Raw genomic sequence first — 17,659 nt, forward strand, 5'->3', positions numbered from 1 at the left:
GAATTGAGGCAGGCGTCTCGCTCAGAGACGGTCGAAGTTTATTTTCCAATCCAGGTGGTCCTTGACTTACAACCGTTCGTTTAGTGACCGTCTGAAGTGACAATGGCACTGGGGAAAAAAGGGACTGATGACTGTTTTTCACACTTACGGCCGTCACAGGCATCCCCGTGGTCGCACGATCAAAATTCAGACACTTGGCAACTGAGTCACATTTATGACGGTTGCTGTGTCCCCGGGGTCATGTGATCCTCTTTTGCGACCTAACGTCAATGGGGGAGCCGGATTCGCTTAACGACCGTGTGATTCACTTAATGACTACAGTGAGTCCATTAACCCCTGTGGCAAGAAAGGTTGTAAAATGAGGCAGAATTCACTTAGCACCTGTCTCGCTTAAGGACAAAAATATTGGGCTCCGTTGAGGTCGTAGGTTGAGGACTACCTGTGCAATCAAGAGCCATACAACTCAGAGGTGTTGATAAATGTTCCCTTGAGCGATTGTATATGGGCGACTTTCACAGGGTTTGCTCTCAGTTGAAGGTAGGGAGGAGCAAGCGAGTAGAAACTACCAAACCTGATGAACACCGATCGGGATCCCAAATGTCAGTTGGTCAAAACTGAGGACTAGCAAGGCGCTAGTCCTCAGCTACAGAGCAAGAATGAATGAATGAAAGAATGAATGATGAAGGGAGGGAGGGAGGGAGGGAGGGAGGGAGGGAGGGAGGGAAGGAAGGAAGGAAGGAAGGAAGGAAGGAAGGAAGGAAGGAAGGAAGGAAGGAAGGAAGGAAAGGATGGTAAGAGAAGAAGGAAGGAAGGAAGGGACAGTAAGAGAGGAAGGAAGGAAGGAAGGAAGGAAGGAAGGAAGGAAGGAAGGAAAAGGAAGGAAAGAAGGAAGGAAAGAATGGTAAGAGAGGAAGGAAGGAAGGACAGGAAGGAAGGAAAGAAGGAAGGAAAGGATGGTAAGAGAGGAAGGAAGGAAGAAAGGAAGGGATGGTAAGAGGAAGGAAGGAAGGAAGGAAGGGATGGTAAGAGAGGAAGGAAGGAAGGAAGGACAGGAAGGAAGGAAAGAAGGAAAGAAAGGATGGTAAGAAAGGAAGGAAGGAAGGAAGGGACAGTAAGAGAGGAAGGAAGAAAGGAAGGAAGGAAAGAAGGAAGGAAAGGATGGTAAGAGTGAGAGGAAGGAAGGAAGGAAGGAAAGGATGGTAAGAAAGGAAGGAAGGAAGGGACGGTAAGAGAGGAAGGAAGAAAGGAAGAAAGGAAGGAAGGAAAAGATGGTAAGATAGGAGTAGGAAGGAAGGAAGGATGATAAGGAAGGAAGGAAGGAAAGGAGGAAGGAAGGAGGGAAGGAAGGAAGGAAAGGATGGTAAGAAAGGAAGGAAGGAAGGAAGGAACGGTAAGAGAGGAAGGAAGAAAAGAAAGGAAGGAAGGAAAGGATGGTAAGAAAGGAGTAGGAAGGAAGGATGAGAAGGAAGGAAGGGAGGGAAGAAGGAAGGAAGGAAGGAAAGAATGGTAAGAGGAAGGAAGGAAGGAAGGAAGGAAGGAAGGAAGGAAGGAAGGAAGGGACGGTAAGAGGAAGGAAGAAAGGAAGGAAGGAAAGGATGGTAAGAAAGGAGGGAAAGAAGGAAGGAAAGGATGGTAAGAGAGGAAGGAAGAAAAGAAAGGAAGGAAGGAAAGGATGGTAAGAAAGGAGTAGGAAGGAAGGATGAGAAGGAAGGAAGGGAGGGAAGAAGGAAGGAAGGAAAGAATGGTAAGAGGAAGGACAGAAAAAGAAAAGGAAAGAAAGAAAGAAAGAAAGAAAGAAAGAAAGAGGGAGGGAAGAGAAGGAAGGAAGGAAAGAAAGAAAGAAAGAGAAAGAGGGAGGGAGGGAAGAGAAGGAAGGAAGGAAGGAAGGAAGGAAAGAAGAAAGAAAGAAAGAAAGAAAGAAAGAGGGAGGGAAGAGAAGGAAGGAAGGAAGGAAGGAAGGAAGGAAGGAAGGAAGGAAGGAAGGAAGGAAGGAAGGAAGGACAGAAAAGAAAAGGAAAGAAAGAAAGAAAGAAAGGGAGGGAGGGAAGAGAAGGAAGGAAGGAAGGAAAGAAAGAAAGAGAAAGAGGGAGGGAGGGAAGAGAAGGAAGGAAGGAAGGAAGGAAGGAAGGAAGGAAGGAAGGAAGGAAGGAAAGAAAGAAAAGAAAGAAAGAAAAGAAAGAAAGAAAGAAAGAAAGAGAAAGAAAGGGAGGAAAGTAGGGAAGAGAAGGAAGGAAGGAAAGAAAGAAAGAGAAAGAGGGAGGGAGGGAAGAGAAGGAAGGAAGGAAGGAAGGAAGGAAGGAAGGAAGGAAGGAAAGAAATAAAGTTCCAACCCCACGGAGAATCGGGGAGTTCCACCCGGGACGCTTCCACGGGACACCCCCTCTGTCAACCCAGGTTTCAGGGCCGCCCCTCCCATCCTCCGATCCCCAAACGGGACGGGTTTCCGCGCAACGCCGGGAGGCGAGGATCGCGAAGCGCTCCACCTGCACGCAACCGTGTCGTGGGAACGCAGCTTGCAACCTGGGTCTAACCCTAAACCCCGTTCCCAGCGCCCACCCCCCCACCCCCCACGCGAGCTCCACCGACCGTCGCCAACTTTGGAAACAAACAAAAGCGCCCCGCGATCCCATCCGATCCAGCCCAGCTGCGCCCCATGCCGCCCCCCCCGCCCCCCCCCCCCGGGTATGCACGCGAATAAATGCAACCGCGAGGAAAGTGCGCGTAAAACGCCTGCATTGCAAAGAGCAGGAAAGGCAGGCGAGTCATCCTAGGGGATATTTCATACCTCGGGATTGAAGCGTTGGGGGCTTCTTGGGGCCCCCTCGGAGCTTGGGGGGGGGCGGGTTTCTTGCAGGCTGACGAGAGCGGATCCTGCACCCGCGGGGGAAAAACTCTAGGATGGTTGATGAGGATGTTCCTGCACTGATGTTGCTCCCCAGTTGGGTCATGAGACGTCTGCCAGAAGCCCCCCAACTTCAGAAAGCACTGAGGGACCTCACAGTCCTCCTCCTCCTTCTCCTCTTCTTCCACCTCCTCTTCCTCCTCCTCCTCCTCCTCCTCCTCCAACCCCTCTCCCTTCTCGCACTGATGATGTTCCCTAGTTGGATCCGGAGACGTCCGCCAGAAGACCCCCCAAGTTCAGAAAGCACTGAGGGACCCCACAGTCCTCCTCCTCCTCTTCCATCTCCTCCTCCTCCTCCTTCTCCTCTTCTTCCACCTCCTCCTTCTCCTCTTCTTCCACCTCCTCTTCCTCCCCCTCTTCCTCCTCCTCCTCCTCCTCCTCACACTGATGCTGTTCCCTAGTTGGACCAGAAGACGTCTGCGAGAAGAACCCCCCCCAAGTTCAGAAAGCACCGAGGGACCCCCACAGTCCTCCCCCTCCTCCTCCTCCTCCTCCTCCTCCTCCTCCTCCCCCTCTCCCTTCTCACACTGATGACGTTCCCTAGTTGGACCAGAAGACGCCTGCCAGAAGTCTCTCCCAAGTTTCAAAAAAACCAAGGGACCCCACAGTCCTCTTCCTCCTCCTCACTCCGACCTACAAATCAACCCACCCCCTTCAAACACTGATGATGTTCCCTAGTCGGGTCATGAAACGTCTGCAAGAAAACTACCAAGATCAGAGACCACCAAAGACCCCACAGTCCTCCTTCTCCTCCTCCTCCTCCTTTAACCCCTCTCCCTTCTCACACTGATGATGTTCCCTAGCTGGATCCAGAAGATCCCCCCTCCCCAAGTTCAGAAAGCACTGAGGGACCCCACAGTCCTCTCCTCCTCCTCCTCCTCCTCCTCCTCTTCTTCCATCTCCTCCTCCTCCAACCCCTCTCCCTTCTCACACTGATGCTGTTCCCTAGTTGGACCAGAAGACGTCTGCGAGAAGAACCCCCCAAGTTCAGAAAGCACCGAGGGACCCCACAGTCCTCCTCCTCCTCCTTTAACCCCCCTCCCTTCTCACACTGATGATGCTCCCTAGTTGGACCAGAAGACGTCTGCGAGAAGAACCCCCCAAGTTCAGAAAGCACCGAGGGACCCCACAGTCCTCCTCCTCCTCCTTTAACCCCTCTCCCTTCTCACACTGATGCTGTTCCCTAGTTGGACCAGAAGACGTCTGCGAGAAGAACCCCCCAAGTTCAGAAAGCACCGAGGGACCCCACAGTCCTCCTCCTCCTCCTCCTTTAACCCCCCTCCCTTCTCACACTGATGATGTTCCCTAGTTGGATCAGGAGACGTCCGCCAGAAGACCCCCCAACTTCAGAAAGCATCAAAGGACCCCACAGTCCTCCTCCTCCTCCTCCTCTTCTTCCATCTCCTCCTCCTCCAACCCCTCTCCCTTCTCACACTGATGCTGTTCCCTAGTCGGGTCCCGAAACGTCTCCCAGAAAACAAGCCCCCCCACCCCCCTACCCACCCCCCTACCTACCTACCTACCTGCAAAAGCGTTTGGCGAGCTCCGCAGCCGGGGCGCGCGAGCGCTCGGGCCACACACACCCCCACCCCCTCCTCTTCCTCCCCCACGTGGGCGTCCCTCCCTCCCCCCCCCCTTTCCGCGCACACCTGAGCGTGGTCCCGGGCCAATGGGGGCCGCGGGGGGGCGTGTCCGGGCGGGGCATAAAAGCCAAGGTAGCGGCCGGTAGGCGGCGGCGGGAGCTGATTGGCGGGGGCGCGCGTGGGCGAGGGGGCCGGGCGGAGCGGCCGTTGCTGATTGGGCGTGGGCGCCGCGAGGAGCGAGGGTGTGTCCCCGGGCACGAGGCCGGAGCAGCGGCGGAGGCGGAGGCGGCGGCGGCGGCGGCACCAACGGGCAGCGGCGGCGGCAGCGGGATGCTGAGCGAAGCGGAGAGCGGCGGAGCCCTTCCCGCCACCGGGGAGAGTCCCGCGGGGGAGCCCGCGGCCGGAGGGGCCAAAGCGGCGGCGGCGGCGCCCGCGGGAGCCTTGGGGGCTCGGAGCCAGGCGGCCAAGCGCGTCCTAGGTGAGGGGGCGGGGGCCGCGGGAGGAGCCGTTGCCGCCGCCGGCCCGGGGGGGGGAGGGGCCGGCCACTACAAATCCCATCATCCGGAGCGCTGGGCAGGATGGGCTTCTCCAGGAATTGGGGGTTGGGGGGTGTTGGGGGGGTTCTTTCCCCCCCCCCCGACTTGAGTGTTTGTGTAGGGAGGGGACGAGGGGGGGAACTACAGGTTCCATCATCCAGAGTTCCCGGAGGTGGGCTTTCTCTGGCCGCTGGGCAGGATGGGTTTCTTTTCCCCCGACTTGAGTGTATGTGTAGGGAGGGGGAAAAGGGGACTACAGGTTCTATCATCCAGAGTCGTGGGAGGTGAGGCTTTCTCTGGCCGCTGGGCAGGATGGGTTTCTCCGGGGCGGGGAAGGTTTCTTTTCCCCCGGCTTCAGTGTTTGTGTGGGGGAGAGGGAGGGGGAAAAGGGGGACTACAAGTCCCATCATCCAGAGTGGGCTTTCTCTGGCCGCTGGGCAGGATGGGTTTCTCCAGGAATTGGGGGGGGGTGGGGGGTTCTTTTCCCCTGACTTGAGTGTGTAGGGAGGGGACGAGGGGGGACTACAGGTTCCATCATCCAGAGTCGCCGGAGGTGGGGCTTTCTCTGGCCGCTGGGCAGGATGGGTTTCTTTTCCCCCGACTTGAGTGTGTGTGTGTGGGGAGGGGGAAAAGGGGACTACAGGTTCTATCATCCAGAGTCGCGGGAGGCGGCTCAGCAGGATGGGTTTCTCCCGGGGTTTTTCCTCCGACTTGAGTGTTTGTGTGGGAGAGAGGGAGGGGACGAGGGGGACTACACGTTCCATCATCCAGAGTCGCGGAAGGTGGACTTTCTGGCCGCTGGGCAGGATGGGTTTCTTCGGGGGTGGGTGGGTTTTCTTTTCCCCCGACTTGAGTGTGTAGAGAGGGGACGAGGGGGACTACAGGTTCCATCATCCAGAGTCGTGGGAGGCGGCTGGGCAGGATGGGTTTCTCCCGGGGGTTTTCCTCCGACTTGAGTGTTTGTGTGGGGGAGAGGGAGGGGGGAAAAAGGGGACTACAGGTTCCATCATCCAGAGTCGCGGGAGGTGGGGCTTTCTCTGGCCGCTGGGCAGGATGGGTTTCTCCGGGGCGGGGGGTGTGGGTTCCCCCCGACTTGAGTGTGTAGGGAGGGGACGCGGGGGACTACAGGTTCCATCATCCAGAGTCGTGGGAGGCGGCTGGGCAGGATGAGTTTCTCCGGGGGTGGGGGGTGGGGGTTTCTTTTCCCCCGACTTGAGTGTTTCTGAGGGGCGGGGAAGGGGGGGGGAAGTCGTGGGAAGGTGGGCTTTCTGGCGGCTGGGGGACTCTGCGGCTGGGCAGGATGGGTTTCTCCAGTTTTCCCGACTAGGTTCCATCATCCAGAGTCGCGGGAGGTGGGCTTTCTGGCTGCCGGGAGATGCCGCGGCTGGGCAGGATGGGTTTCTCTGGGGTTTTCGGAGTGGGAGGGCGTCGCGGGACTACAATTCCCATCCGCAGGCTCGCTGGAGAAGTGGGCTTTATGGCATCCAGGGAACGCCGCTGTCTTCGGGACTCCGTGGCTGGGCGTGATGGGTCGCGGTGGCTTTTCCGGGGCGGGGGGCGGCGCGGGAGACCCTCACGTAGGCTGCCGTGGCGCAGCACTACAGGTCCCATCATCCAGTGTCGCGGGAGGGTACCTTTCTGGCGGCTGGGCGTGATGGGTCGCGGTGGTTTTTCCCGACTGGAGAGTGGGGCGGGGGGGCGACGCGGGACTACAGTTCCCATCCCCAGGCTCGCTGGAGAGGTGGGTTTTATGACAGCCGGGGATCGCCGCTGTCTTCGGGACTCCGTGGCTGGGCACGATGGGTTTCTCTTGGGCTTTTCCCGACTGGTGGTGGTGGTGGGGAACTGGGGGGGTGGTCGGCGGGACTACAATTCCCATTCCCAAGCTCGCGGGAAGAGGGGGGCTTTCTCAAGGCCCAGAGGGAGAACTCCGCTGACTTCGAGACTGCGTGGCTGGGCATGATGGATCCCCGGAGTAAGCGCGAGTGCTTTCACTTATTTGGGGAGGGGGCGTCCTTTCTGCCTACCACGGCTCCGCTTTGCTGGCGGAGAGGAAGACTCCGGGGGGGGGGCGGTTCTGCTTGTGGGGGGTGGGAGAAGGAGGGACGGCGGGGGTCCCGCTTGTGCCAGCAGCCCCCCCCCCCCAGCCCCGCTGGAAACTGAACCCCGGGGGTCTTTCTTCCAGTCTCCCCAGCCGGGGTGGAGTCGCCCATAATGAGTAGGTGGTCCTTCTCCCCGGAGGCTGCTAAAATTCCCCCACCTTCCAAGAAGCCAGGATGTCAACCCTCCCCAGCAAAACTGGTGTCCTTGACCAGGATGATGGGCTCCAGGAGGCCTTATGGAGTGGGGGGGGAGAGAGAGGGGGGGGGCTCTGAAAGCAGCAGCTCTTCCTGGGTGGAGTGAGGGGGGGGCGGCAAAGAAAGGTGCCCCTCTGCCAGCGTCACCAGTCTTCTTTCTTCCTTCCTCACCTCCCACCCCCTGGCTTCCAGCCACCCAGGTGCAGGGCACGGTGAAATGGTTCAACGTTCGCAATGGCTATGGATTTATAAACAGGTGAGCCCCCTCCCCACACTTCTCCCTTGGGCTATCGGGGAGGTGAAAAGTAAAAAAAAAACAATTAACTCAGTTTAATCGTTGTTAATTGTTGGCCATGTTTAGCTAAGATTCTCCCCATGGAGGTTGTGTTTTGTAACAGACTGGCTTTCCACATTTGGGGGCGGGGGGCAGGTTTAATCCAAGATGGGGCTGCAATCCCCCCCTCCCCGGAATATTGGCATTTCCACCCCTATTGTGGTCACTTCGTGGTCAAGCCTACATTAACTCCCAAAGACGGCTTGACGGAAGCCCAGATCAGCCCTTTAGCTAGTTCGGAAGCTCTGTGCCAACTTCCTTCTCTTGGAGAGAGAGAGAAAAAAAAGAAACAGACTCAGAAGACCAAAGATTACCTGGCAAATCTGGCGGCTTTTTTTTTTTTCTGTTGGTGTGTTTTTTTTTTTTTAAAAAAAATAATAATAAATCTGGGCTGCCTTGTTGAGACCGATGTTTGCCGGAGTGGCCTGAGCAAACAAGTAGCCCGAGCCAAGTTGGCATAGCTGGACTGCCTTATCTGGGAAGTCTGTCCTTGTACCCAGGTGCCCCCTTGGGCTGCTCTCTGCGTGCTTAGGGGAATGTGCGGTGCCCCATGGGTTATCGGGGCCGGGGCGTTTCGGACGAGGCTGATGGGAATTGGCTTTTCCAGCAAAGTCCCCGAGAAGATCTCTCTTTCCGTGGGGTCCTTGGTGCTCTCTGAGTTTGGCGTGTTTTGTTTTTTTTTCCAGACTTTTCATGACCCAACTAGGGTACGTCATCCAAGCTAGAAGGGAGTGGGGTTTGCCCCTTTTTTATATACAGTCCCTTCTACACAGATGATGTTCCTTAGTTGGGTCACGAAAAGGTTGCAAGAAAAAATGCCAAGCTCAGAGAGCGCCGAGGAGCCCCCGAGTCCGACCCCGAGCCACAAATATTCTCTGTATCTTTCTGTCGGCTGGCGTCTTTTATTTGGCACCCCTTCCTGGTTAAAACTCCACTTGGAAATAAAGGGACTTTTTCTCCTTTTGCGGCTTTGAAGCTTTAAAACTTCACGCTGGGCTCTTCTTGTGCCCAAGAAGCATTAAGTTGCAAAAAAAAAAAAAAATTATAATCAGTTTAGGGACAAAGGCTAATTGGATGCCCGTCCCCTTTGAAAAGAAGAGATAAACCAAGTTTATGGGTGACCTTCATTCCTTTAATCAGTTGGCTTGCTAAACTTCTGGGCAAACAAACTGACATCTTTGGGATGCTGGTTTCCAATCCAAACCACGTTTCCTGAGTTTTTTTTTTAAAAGCACAACTGAACGAGAATTTGGAGCTGGGTCTCCTTAACGCTCTCAATTTCCCCTCGTAATTTTTAACCCTGATTCAGCGCAAACAGTGGTTTGCCCGAAGGATTAAAGGATTTCCAAGGTTTATGTTTATTTTTCCTTTCCTTAATCTTGCTCCCCCTTTTGCAGGAATGATACCAAAGAGGATGTGTTTGTGCACCAGGTAAGAAGTGAGCATTGTGTAAGTTAAATTCCTTTTTAATTTCCTTTTTTTTTCCCTCTGTTATTGCACCCTTCAGCTTTCACCTTGGCCGTTGCTGCCTTTGCTCCTTGTAGTAAGTTTGAGCCGGCAAAGGAAGCATTAGACTTGTTCCTCCGTGGAAATTATGAGAAATTGTTGGTGTTAAAACTTGGGGGGGCAGGGGGGGAGGGATTTCTTCCTGTAGCAACAGCAGCTGATCCTTGCTAGATAAACTAACATCCTTTAGATTCGGGCCACCGAATTTAGATTAATTTTGCTTTTTTTTTGGCTCCTGTTTTTCAATTAAAAAGCCCAGCTAAACTTTTCAAAGCTAGGATCGGAGGACATAAAATGAAATTTATGAGAATTTCGAGGTGGGGGGGACTCTCTGTGGCATCCCCATAAACCAGCCCTGATAATACATCGCTCCTTTCAACCAGCGGCACCAATTTGGCACAATTTAGCCGGTGTTCCCTGGGATTCCCTGATAGCCTTAATCTCCCCCAGGCTAGTAACGAACTCCCTCTTTTAATTAATTGCACGCTTGCTTTAGGCGTCTGTCCTTCGTTATTCTTTTTAGCAAATCCTCAATTATTATGTTATTTGTCACTATAATTTGTGTTAATTGCTTTACAACGTTAGAAATTGTAACCTGCCCGCAAACAGTTGGATTATTTTAATTGGTTAGATAAATATTGGTAGAATGGGTGCCAAGTTTTGGGGGGGGTTGCTTCAAAACAGACACGGCTGACTTGTGCACACCTGCGTGCTTGGAAACTTAGCACCAGGTAAATTACAGGTGTCCAACCTTGGCCTCTTTAAAAGCTGTGGACTTCAACTCCCAGAATTCTCCAGCAAGCACAGCTGGTAGAAATGTGGCTAAACTCCTTTATCGTGGTTTTTTTTTTTAAATCGGGTAACTTTCTTAATAGATGGTGGGTATGCAGTGAACGTAATATAACTTGACTTCAGCAATGGGGGGGGAAGAGAGATGGCAGGGGGGATTCTGGGAGTTGAAGTCCACAAGTCTTCCAAGATGCCCATGGCCTGTGATCTCCCTTCCATCTTTCTGCCCCCAAAGCTCACTCATTTTTTTTTCCTCTCGGCTTTTTTCCTTAGACAGCGATCAAGAGAAACAATCCTCGTAAATTCCTGCGAAGTGTTGGAGATGGAGAAACGGTGGAGTTCGATGTGGTGGAAGGCGAGAAGGTGCGGCCGTGCGGTGTTGCTTCACCGGAGCCGAGTTGGGGTCCCCCCCATCTGCAACTGACTCCTCTCCCCCCTTTTTTTTTTGTCTTCCGTAGGGGGCCGAAGCGGCCAACGTCACCGGCCCTGGCGGGGTTCCCGTGAAAGGCAGCCGCTATGCCCCCAATCGCCGTCGCTTCCGCCGGTTTATCCCCCGTCCCCGGCAGACCCAGCTGCCCCCAGATGCTGCCCGGCCCGAGGGGGGCGCCGAGACGGTCAGCGAGGGGGAGAGAGTGGACGAGGCGGTACAGCAGCGCCCACGCAGGAGGCGCCCCCCGCCATTTTTCTTCCGGCGGAGATTCGTGAGGGGGCCTCGGGCTCAGGCCCAGCAGCCTCAGCAGGCCCAGACCGTGGAAGTGAGTCTGGGGGCCACAGAGCCCGTTGCCACCATGAGAGTCCATCTGGAATGGTTATAGGGTTGAACACAGGGGTTGGACAAGAAGACCTCCGAGGTCCCTTTCTGACATTGTTCTTCCGTTATTATTCTGTCTGGAATGAGCAGTCCTGCTTGAGCAGGGGTGGACTAGATGATCTCTAGGAGGTCCCTTCTCACTCCTCATCTTGCTCTTCCTTCCTAGGGCTCTGACAGCACGGACCCCAAAGATGCTACCCAGCCTGAAGGAGACCAACCTCAGCAGATCCAGGCGGGCGAGAGAGCCCCGGCACCTCGATTCCGTCCCAGATACCGCAGGCAAGTCTTTCTACACACACCTACACACCGCAAAGAAAGCTAACCAGGTTCCAAGCTAGCCCTTCCCCTGGTTAAGACGAGGCTGCCTTGGCACACGTCATTTGCCCACATGGATTGGGGGGCAGGATTATTATAAACAATAGAGCCAGGAAACCATCATTCAGGGTTTAGGGAGGGAGAGGAAAAATGGCTGGCCTTGCTGACCAGGTGAGTCGATTGGAACAAGCCAGGATTCCCAGCCGTGGGGAAAGCCTCGCCAATGTTGGTTTGCACAAGGAATGGCACAAACAGAATTTAGAAGGTTTCTCCTGTAATCAAGCAACTTTCAGCAGAATAATTTCTGTCCTAAGAAACTAATTTGCTAAAGTAATTTTCTCCACCTGGGCAACTCCCCGACGGGTGGACTTCAATTCCCAGAATCCCCAATTCCCAGAATCCCCCACCCGGCGTATCAGTTCCCCATTTAATTGTCATGCCGGCTAACCCTATTTATCTCAGTTTGCCATTTAATTGCCATGCTTCTAGCCCTTTAAGCTTGTCACAGGTTATTTTCTTCGCTTTGCTGAGATATAATATAGTAGAGAGAGAATATATCAAGATATATTACGTCTACCGCATTCCCACCGTCTATTAAGAAAGTTACCCGATCAAAAACATGCAATAATCACATTTCATTTTGTCTTAGCCAGGCTGAATTTTGGTAAACCTTTTGCTGGCTGGGGAAGTCCCTCCATTTTCATCTTCATCTACTCATTTTCAGATGAGTAACACTGCTAAACGTTTAGATTACATCTCGCACCCTAATTATTATTTTTTTTTTTACAAACCGCAGTGCTTTCTTGCCTCCCTCCAGGTGCCCTATCTTTAGTTAGTGTTACATTTATGTTGGTATCTTATGATTGATGACGATTGTACTTTAGGATCATGATCACGGTTTAATCACATATATGTTGCTTATATGTACACTGAAAGCTTAAGAGACAGATTCCTTGTGTAGCCAGTCATGCTTGGCCAATAAAGAATTCTGATTCTATTTAGCAAGATTGTTGAATTGCGTTGGGCAATTCCTGCAGGGGCCCAGCAAAGTTGGCATGGTTTATCACTTATTATACTAGGTTATATTATTATTATTATTATTATTATTATTATTATTATTATTATTATTAGTCATATTTCTATGCCGCCCACTCTCCGAGACAGTATACTAAATAGCATAATAATAAGCATAATAAATAGCATAATAATAATATAATAAGTATATTATTATAATAGAATATACTTATAAATATATTCTAATATATTTTATATTATAATATTTCCGCATAGTATAATAAGTATATTATACTCTAATATGCTTACTATAACCTAGTATAATAGAATAAGCTTTCCACATAGTATATTATAGCATAATAAGTATATTATAGTATAATATACTTATTATACTATGCGGAAAGCTTATTCAGAAGGCAGGACAAGAAGCGACGGATGGAAACTAACCAAGAGGAGAAGCAACCTGGAATTAGGGAGAAACTTCCTAACGGTGAGGACAGTTTGCCAGTGGAACTGCTTGCCACCAGAAATTGTGGGTGCTCCATCCCTGGAGGTTTTTAAGAAGAGAGTGTCTGAAATGGTATAGGGGTCTCCTGCTTGAGCAGCGGGGGGCTGGACTAGAAGACCTCCAAGGTCCCAGCTCTATTGTGATTCTGCTCCCAGTTCTTTGGGGAGCCGTCTCTTCCCTCCCAGGAGGGGGGAAGAAGGCTGCGAGTTAATTCGCCCACACCCTCACCCACCCCTCTGTGTCCTGCCCAGACCTTTTCGCCCCCGTCCTCCGCAGCAGCCCACCACGGAGGGAGGAGACGGCGAGACAAAAGCAGCCCAAGCCCCAGCGGACGGGATCCGTCCCGAGCCTCAACGGCAGCGCAACCGGCCTTACTTCCAGCGCCGACGCCAGCAGACGGCTTCGGCTCGCCAGACGGCAACTGAGGTGAGGGGCAGAGAAATTGGGGGGGGGGGGGAACGGGCAGGGGATGATGATGGTGGGGGGGGCAGGAAGAAGAGGAATTGCATCAAAATCCTTTACCAGCCCAATTGATTTTTGATTTTGAATCCTTTTTTATTTTCTCCTGAGTTCAAGCGAGGAAGACAATGCCAAGTTCAAGCAGCAATTTTCACTGTTGTCTTTTATTTTTTTTTTCCAGAATGGCTCTGGGAAAACCCCTCCCCAAATTATAGGGGTATCCTAAGGATCCCCGATTTACCTTCTTGGGAGAATCGACGGGCGTCCCTGGCAAGGAAGGACGGATAGAAAAGCATTTTTTGTTAAAAAAAAGAAAGTCTGCTTTTCTTTCAATATGCTTTAAATTCTCTTTTGCTTCCCGTAGCGGTACAGGTCTCGTCCTTGTTTAACAACGGCAATTGGGACCCGGCGACTGTCGTTAAAAACAGTTTTGTAAATGAGAAGGGGGGGGGAAAAAATGGGACGCTGCTACTTCGTGACGGTAATTCCAGCAAACTTTGATGTCAAGTTGGAATTTGGGAAGGTGGGACACGCAACCCCGGCATTCCCCTTCATTTTTGTCTTTGCCATTTTCCTTCTACTAATTTATAGTTAATCTGTGTCGTCTTTTTCTGATGCTTCAATGGCTGCAGAAATAATGTTTTTAACGTCCCAGGTTTATCTTCGCTCAATCGACAAAGAAGGAGAGACGAGGGGGGGAAAAAGTCTTCCTGGATCTGTAGAGGTGCCAGAAACTGACCGGATCGTGTTCTGTGCTGGTCTCTCCACGCCTCCCCTTCCCACGCAATCTGGCAAACCTTGTCCTTTCTTTCTGTCCTAGGCAACCACCAATACTAAGGAGCAGCCGGCCCCCAGCTCCGCAGCTGCCGGGGGAGACACCCCAGCTGCCAGCACTCCTGTGATGACCCAAGACCCTGTGGTCGAAGCCAGCAAGCCAGCTTCCCCAGCCCAGGAAAGTCCCACCCAGCCACTGCCGGAAATCCAGCAACAGCTTGTGGATGTAAGCAAGGGTGGGGGGAGGCCTTGGACCCCCTGGTTAACCCCCCCACATCCAGCTTCTCCCCAGGATTCATGGGCTGGAAAGGGCCCCGCAATGCCTTTAGGGGCCACCGGGGGTCACTCTCGAGCCACATCTTCATCAGTTCCAAGTCCCCGGTGGGCAGATTTTGCAACCTGTTTGCCTTTTTTTTAAAAAAAATAATAATCCAGATTTCAACACCTGAGCCGGGAGGAGAGCTTGCCCCTGCTTTACTGGCATGAAGAGCCTGCACACACCGAGGGGATGCCAAGAGCTGTGATCTGGTAAGGGGCTTCTTTTTTACAGTTTGTTGGGTCAAGCGGTGGATTCAAACTCGGGTTTTGTTTTCACAGCGGGCTGGGCGAAAAATGGAAGACCGGATGGATTTTGCAAGCTGCTAAACCCTCCATCGCCCCTCCGAGCCTTGAATTTAACCTCGTTTCGTTTTTACTTTCAAACGTTGATAAATTGGGGGGTTGAAAGCTGCCGGATCTCTTGAACGCAAACGAAAAGTTTTGCAAAGAGAAATGTGCAGATTTCTCCCTCTCTTCCCGAGTGCTTCCTTATGCTAGGTACCTCTCAAATGCACCGAGATTTGTTGGGAGGGAGAAAAAAATTTGGAGTTTTCCCTCAGCTATCCTGACTTCCCGCAAACCCATCGGAGCTTCTTGGGAAGCTGCTTAATAAGTTGTTATTTCCTAGTCTCTCTGGCTCGGCCAATTTTTATTTTTATTTTTTATTTGCCAAGGGGGGAGGTCTTGCTTCTCCAGCTGAAAATTCACATTTAAGAGGCCCTTGGTGTGCTTACAGATGAACAGAGCTATAAGGGATCCTGTAGGTCATCTAGTCCAACCCCACCCCACTCCCTGAGTGCTCCCTGAGCTGCAAGACATTTTGTTACCCAAACTAAGTTACATCATCAGTGCTGCAAGAAAACAGCCCAGCTCCGAGCCCGAAGGACAATTCAATTCTTAGCAAAACAAGTCTCTTTTATCAGTGTCCAGATTGAAGTTTGTGTGCCTCAGTTTTCAGGGTTCCCTCGGGGGGGGGGGGTTGTGTCTCTTTCTTCTGCTCCCCACAAACCTCAAACCGGCATCTGCTTGAACCTTTCTCCTTCCCTTGCCAGGTGTCCAGAATGTGCCTCCAACCCAAGTTACCTCATCCTGCACTTGAAGAGACCCCAAACTTCACCAAATAACCCTCTTTGCTGCTGTTGAAGTTCTAAAATGTTAAAAAAAAGAAAAGAAAGAAAGAAAGAAAAGAAAAAAGAAGAATAAACCTGACCAGGCCGGGGTGGGGGTGGGGGGGGCGCGACTTTTGACCAGAAAGAAAGGAAAAGTCACTTTTGCTTTAAAAAATAAAAAGAAGAGAAAACTTCAGAGGGGCGTTTGCCCGCCTCCTTCCACAACTTTGCCAGTTTAAAAGAGGAAAAGAAGAAAAAAAGAAAAGAAAAAAACTGGCAGTTTCTGAATCTTGAGTTAATTTTTTTTTCCTTCCTCCCCCCCCCCCCTCTCAATTGTTTGAAGGACCACCCCGTGTGTGTAAAACTATTGTGTGCAGTTTGGGCGTCAGTAAAAAAAGAAAAAAAAAATTTGCACAGAGTTTCAGTGCGTCCCTTCTTTTTCCCCCGTCGACAAAGTCAAAAAGGTATTTTGGTTTTCGTCGCCATCCTTTGCTCTTAAAAAGCTGCCAAAATCTGGGCTTTGGAAACTGGGAGGATGTGAGTTCGAGTCCTGCCTTACGCACAGAATCAGATCTCGGGCCAGTCACTTTTTCTCTCCGCCCTGGGAAGGGGAGAACAAGGGAGCCCACCACTTTGGGAATTTCGGGAGATTGTTGGTCCCAAAATCGCCCAACCGGCTTTCCATGTTTAAGGTGGGCCTAGAACTCACAAACCACCTAATTTGATCGGCCTGCCAAGTGGTTTGAGCTTTGCTCCCCTTTGCCCGAGCTTGACAGTCAGTGGAACTGCTTGCCACCGGAAGTTGTGGGCGCTCCATCCATCCATTCCTGGAGGTTTTTAAGAAGAGACTGGACAGCCATTTTTGTCTGGTATGGTGTAGGGTCTCCTGCTTTCTAGAAGACCTCCAAGGTCCCGTCCCAACACTGTTAGTTGTGGGTGCCCTTGCCTAGGTCTCTGAATTTGGTCCCTTTTCCAGCACCCAGGAGTTGGAGCACCTTACGGTCCACGAAATGCCATGTTGACACAAGTAGTGTTTGGGTCTTCTCCAAGGCGCAGGTCTGCCCAGGAGACGCTGGGCACCTGGGTGGGACTGTTACTCTGTCCCCAAAAGTCAGACAGGGGGTTACTATCCATAGTTCCTGCACCACAACACAAAAAAGATGTTGAGATTCTGGGAAGAGTGCAGAGAAGAGCAACCAGGATGATTAGAGGACTGGAGGCTCAAACATACGAAGAACGGTTGCAGGAACTGGGCACGTCTAGTCTACAGAAAAGAATTGGGGGGGGGGGGGGCGTGATAGCATCCTCCCAGTATTTGAGGGGCTGCCCCAAAGAAGAGAGGGAGTCAAGCTATTCTCCAAAGCCCCTGAAGGCAGGACAAGAAGCAACGGATGGAAAGGAGAGAAGCAACCTGGAACTAAGGAAGAATTTCCTGAACAGTGAGAACAATTAACCGGTGGAACTGCTTGCCACCAGAAATTGTGGGTGCTTCATCGCTGGAGGTTTTTAAGAAAAGATCGGACAGCCACTTGTTTCAAATTGTATAGGGTTTCCGGCTTCAGCAGGGGGCTGGACTAGAAGACCTCCAAGGTCCCTATGTTTCGATGATCTTGACAGGGGGTTAAAGACCTCCAAGGTCCCTTCCAGCCGTATGTTTCTATGATCTTGGGGAGGGTGGGGCTGGACTAGACAACCTCCAAAGTCCCTTCCAGCCGTATGTTTCTATGATCTTGGGGAGGGCAGGGCTGGACTAGCAGACCTCCAAGGTACTTATGTTTCTATGATCTTGGGCAGGGCGGGTTGGACTATCTCCAAAGTCCCTTCCAGCCCTATGTTTCTATGATCTTGGGCAAGGGGTTGGACTATCAGACCTCCGAGGTCCCTTCCAGGCCTATGTTTCTATGATCTTGGGCAAGGGGTTGGACTAGAAGACCTCTGAGGTCCCTTCCAACCCTATTTATTTATTTATTTACTAGTTCAATTTATATGCCGCCTTTCTCCGGAGACTCAGGGAGGCTCTATGATTCTATGTCCTATGAATCCCCCGGGGTGGGGGAGAAAGTCTCAGCCCTCGGCCCGGGAGGAGAAAGTCCAGCCTGCAAGAGACCTACGTCCCGACGGCCAAATGTTTACAACCCTCTCAAAATGCTGCTGGCTGATTCCAGCTGCTTTGCCCAACGACCCATTAGCCAGGAAATAATTCTCCTGGTTCAGGAGTCAGCAACCTGCAGCTCTGGAGCCGCATGTGGCTCTTTCACCCCTCTGCTGCGGCTCCCTGTCACTCAAAATATGCCTCACAACCGCCAATGTGCGACACCCGCCCGGCACACGATTTATTGAGCTTTTCCACCATGGATAGAAGATGGATTTTCAGAAGAAAACAGAAGGTTTAATTCAACTACAT

The 17,659-nt window shown here is 52.0% G+C and overlaps 2 protein-coding genes across 2 annotated transcripts in view; one reads left to right on the top strand and one right to left on the bottom strand.

Moving 5' to 3' along the window:
- PHF23 (PHD finger protein 23) overlaps nucleotides 1-3,801 on the bottom strand; it is an 8,893-nt gene extending 5,092 nt beyond the window's left edge. Inside the window, exons 1-3 of the mRNA XM_070954524.1 lie at nucleotides 3,760-3,801; nucleotides 3,150-3,319; nucleotides 2,786-3,097 (exon numbers count right to left, since the gene is read on the bottom strand). Of these exons, the coding sequence (XP_070810625.1) occupies nucleotides 2,786-3,097; nucleotides 3,150-3,319; nucleotides 3,760-3,801 (524 nt within the window). The remainder of the gene's footprint in view (nucleotides 1-2,785; nucleotides 3,098-3,149; nucleotides 3,320-3,759) is intronic.
- Nucleotides 3,802-4,776: 975 nt separating this feature from the next.
- YBX2 (Y-box binding protein 2) lies at nucleotides 4,777-15,646 on the top strand. The gene is made up of 10 exons (XM_070954700.1): nucleotides 4,777-4,963; nucleotides 7,511-7,574; nucleotides 9,050-9,083; nucleotides 10,221-10,310; nucleotides 10,406-10,702; nucleotides 10,925-11,037; nucleotides 12,847-13,021; nucleotides 13,875-14,054; nucleotides 14,264-14,356; nucleotides 15,199-15,646. Exons 1-9 carry the CDS (start codon nucleotides 4,816-4,818, stop codon nucleotides 14,312-14,314), a joined length of 1,152 nt encoding a protein of 383 aa, XP_070810801.1. The 5' UTR covers nucleotides 4,777-4,815; the 3' UTR covers nucleotides 14,315-14,356; nucleotides 15,199-15,646.
- Nucleotides 15,647-17,659: the final 2,013 nt, after the last annotated feature.

Source organism: Pituophis catenifer, unplaced genomic scaffold, assembly GCF_029215685.1.
Source record: "Pituophis catenifer annectens isolate HBS135680 unplaced genomic scaffold, rPitCat1.0.hap2 SCAF_15, whole genome shotgun sequence".
Classification (NCBI taxonomy): domain Eukaryota; kingdom Metazoa; phylum Chordata; class Lepidosauria; order Squamata; family Colubridae; genus Pituophis; species Pituophis catenifer.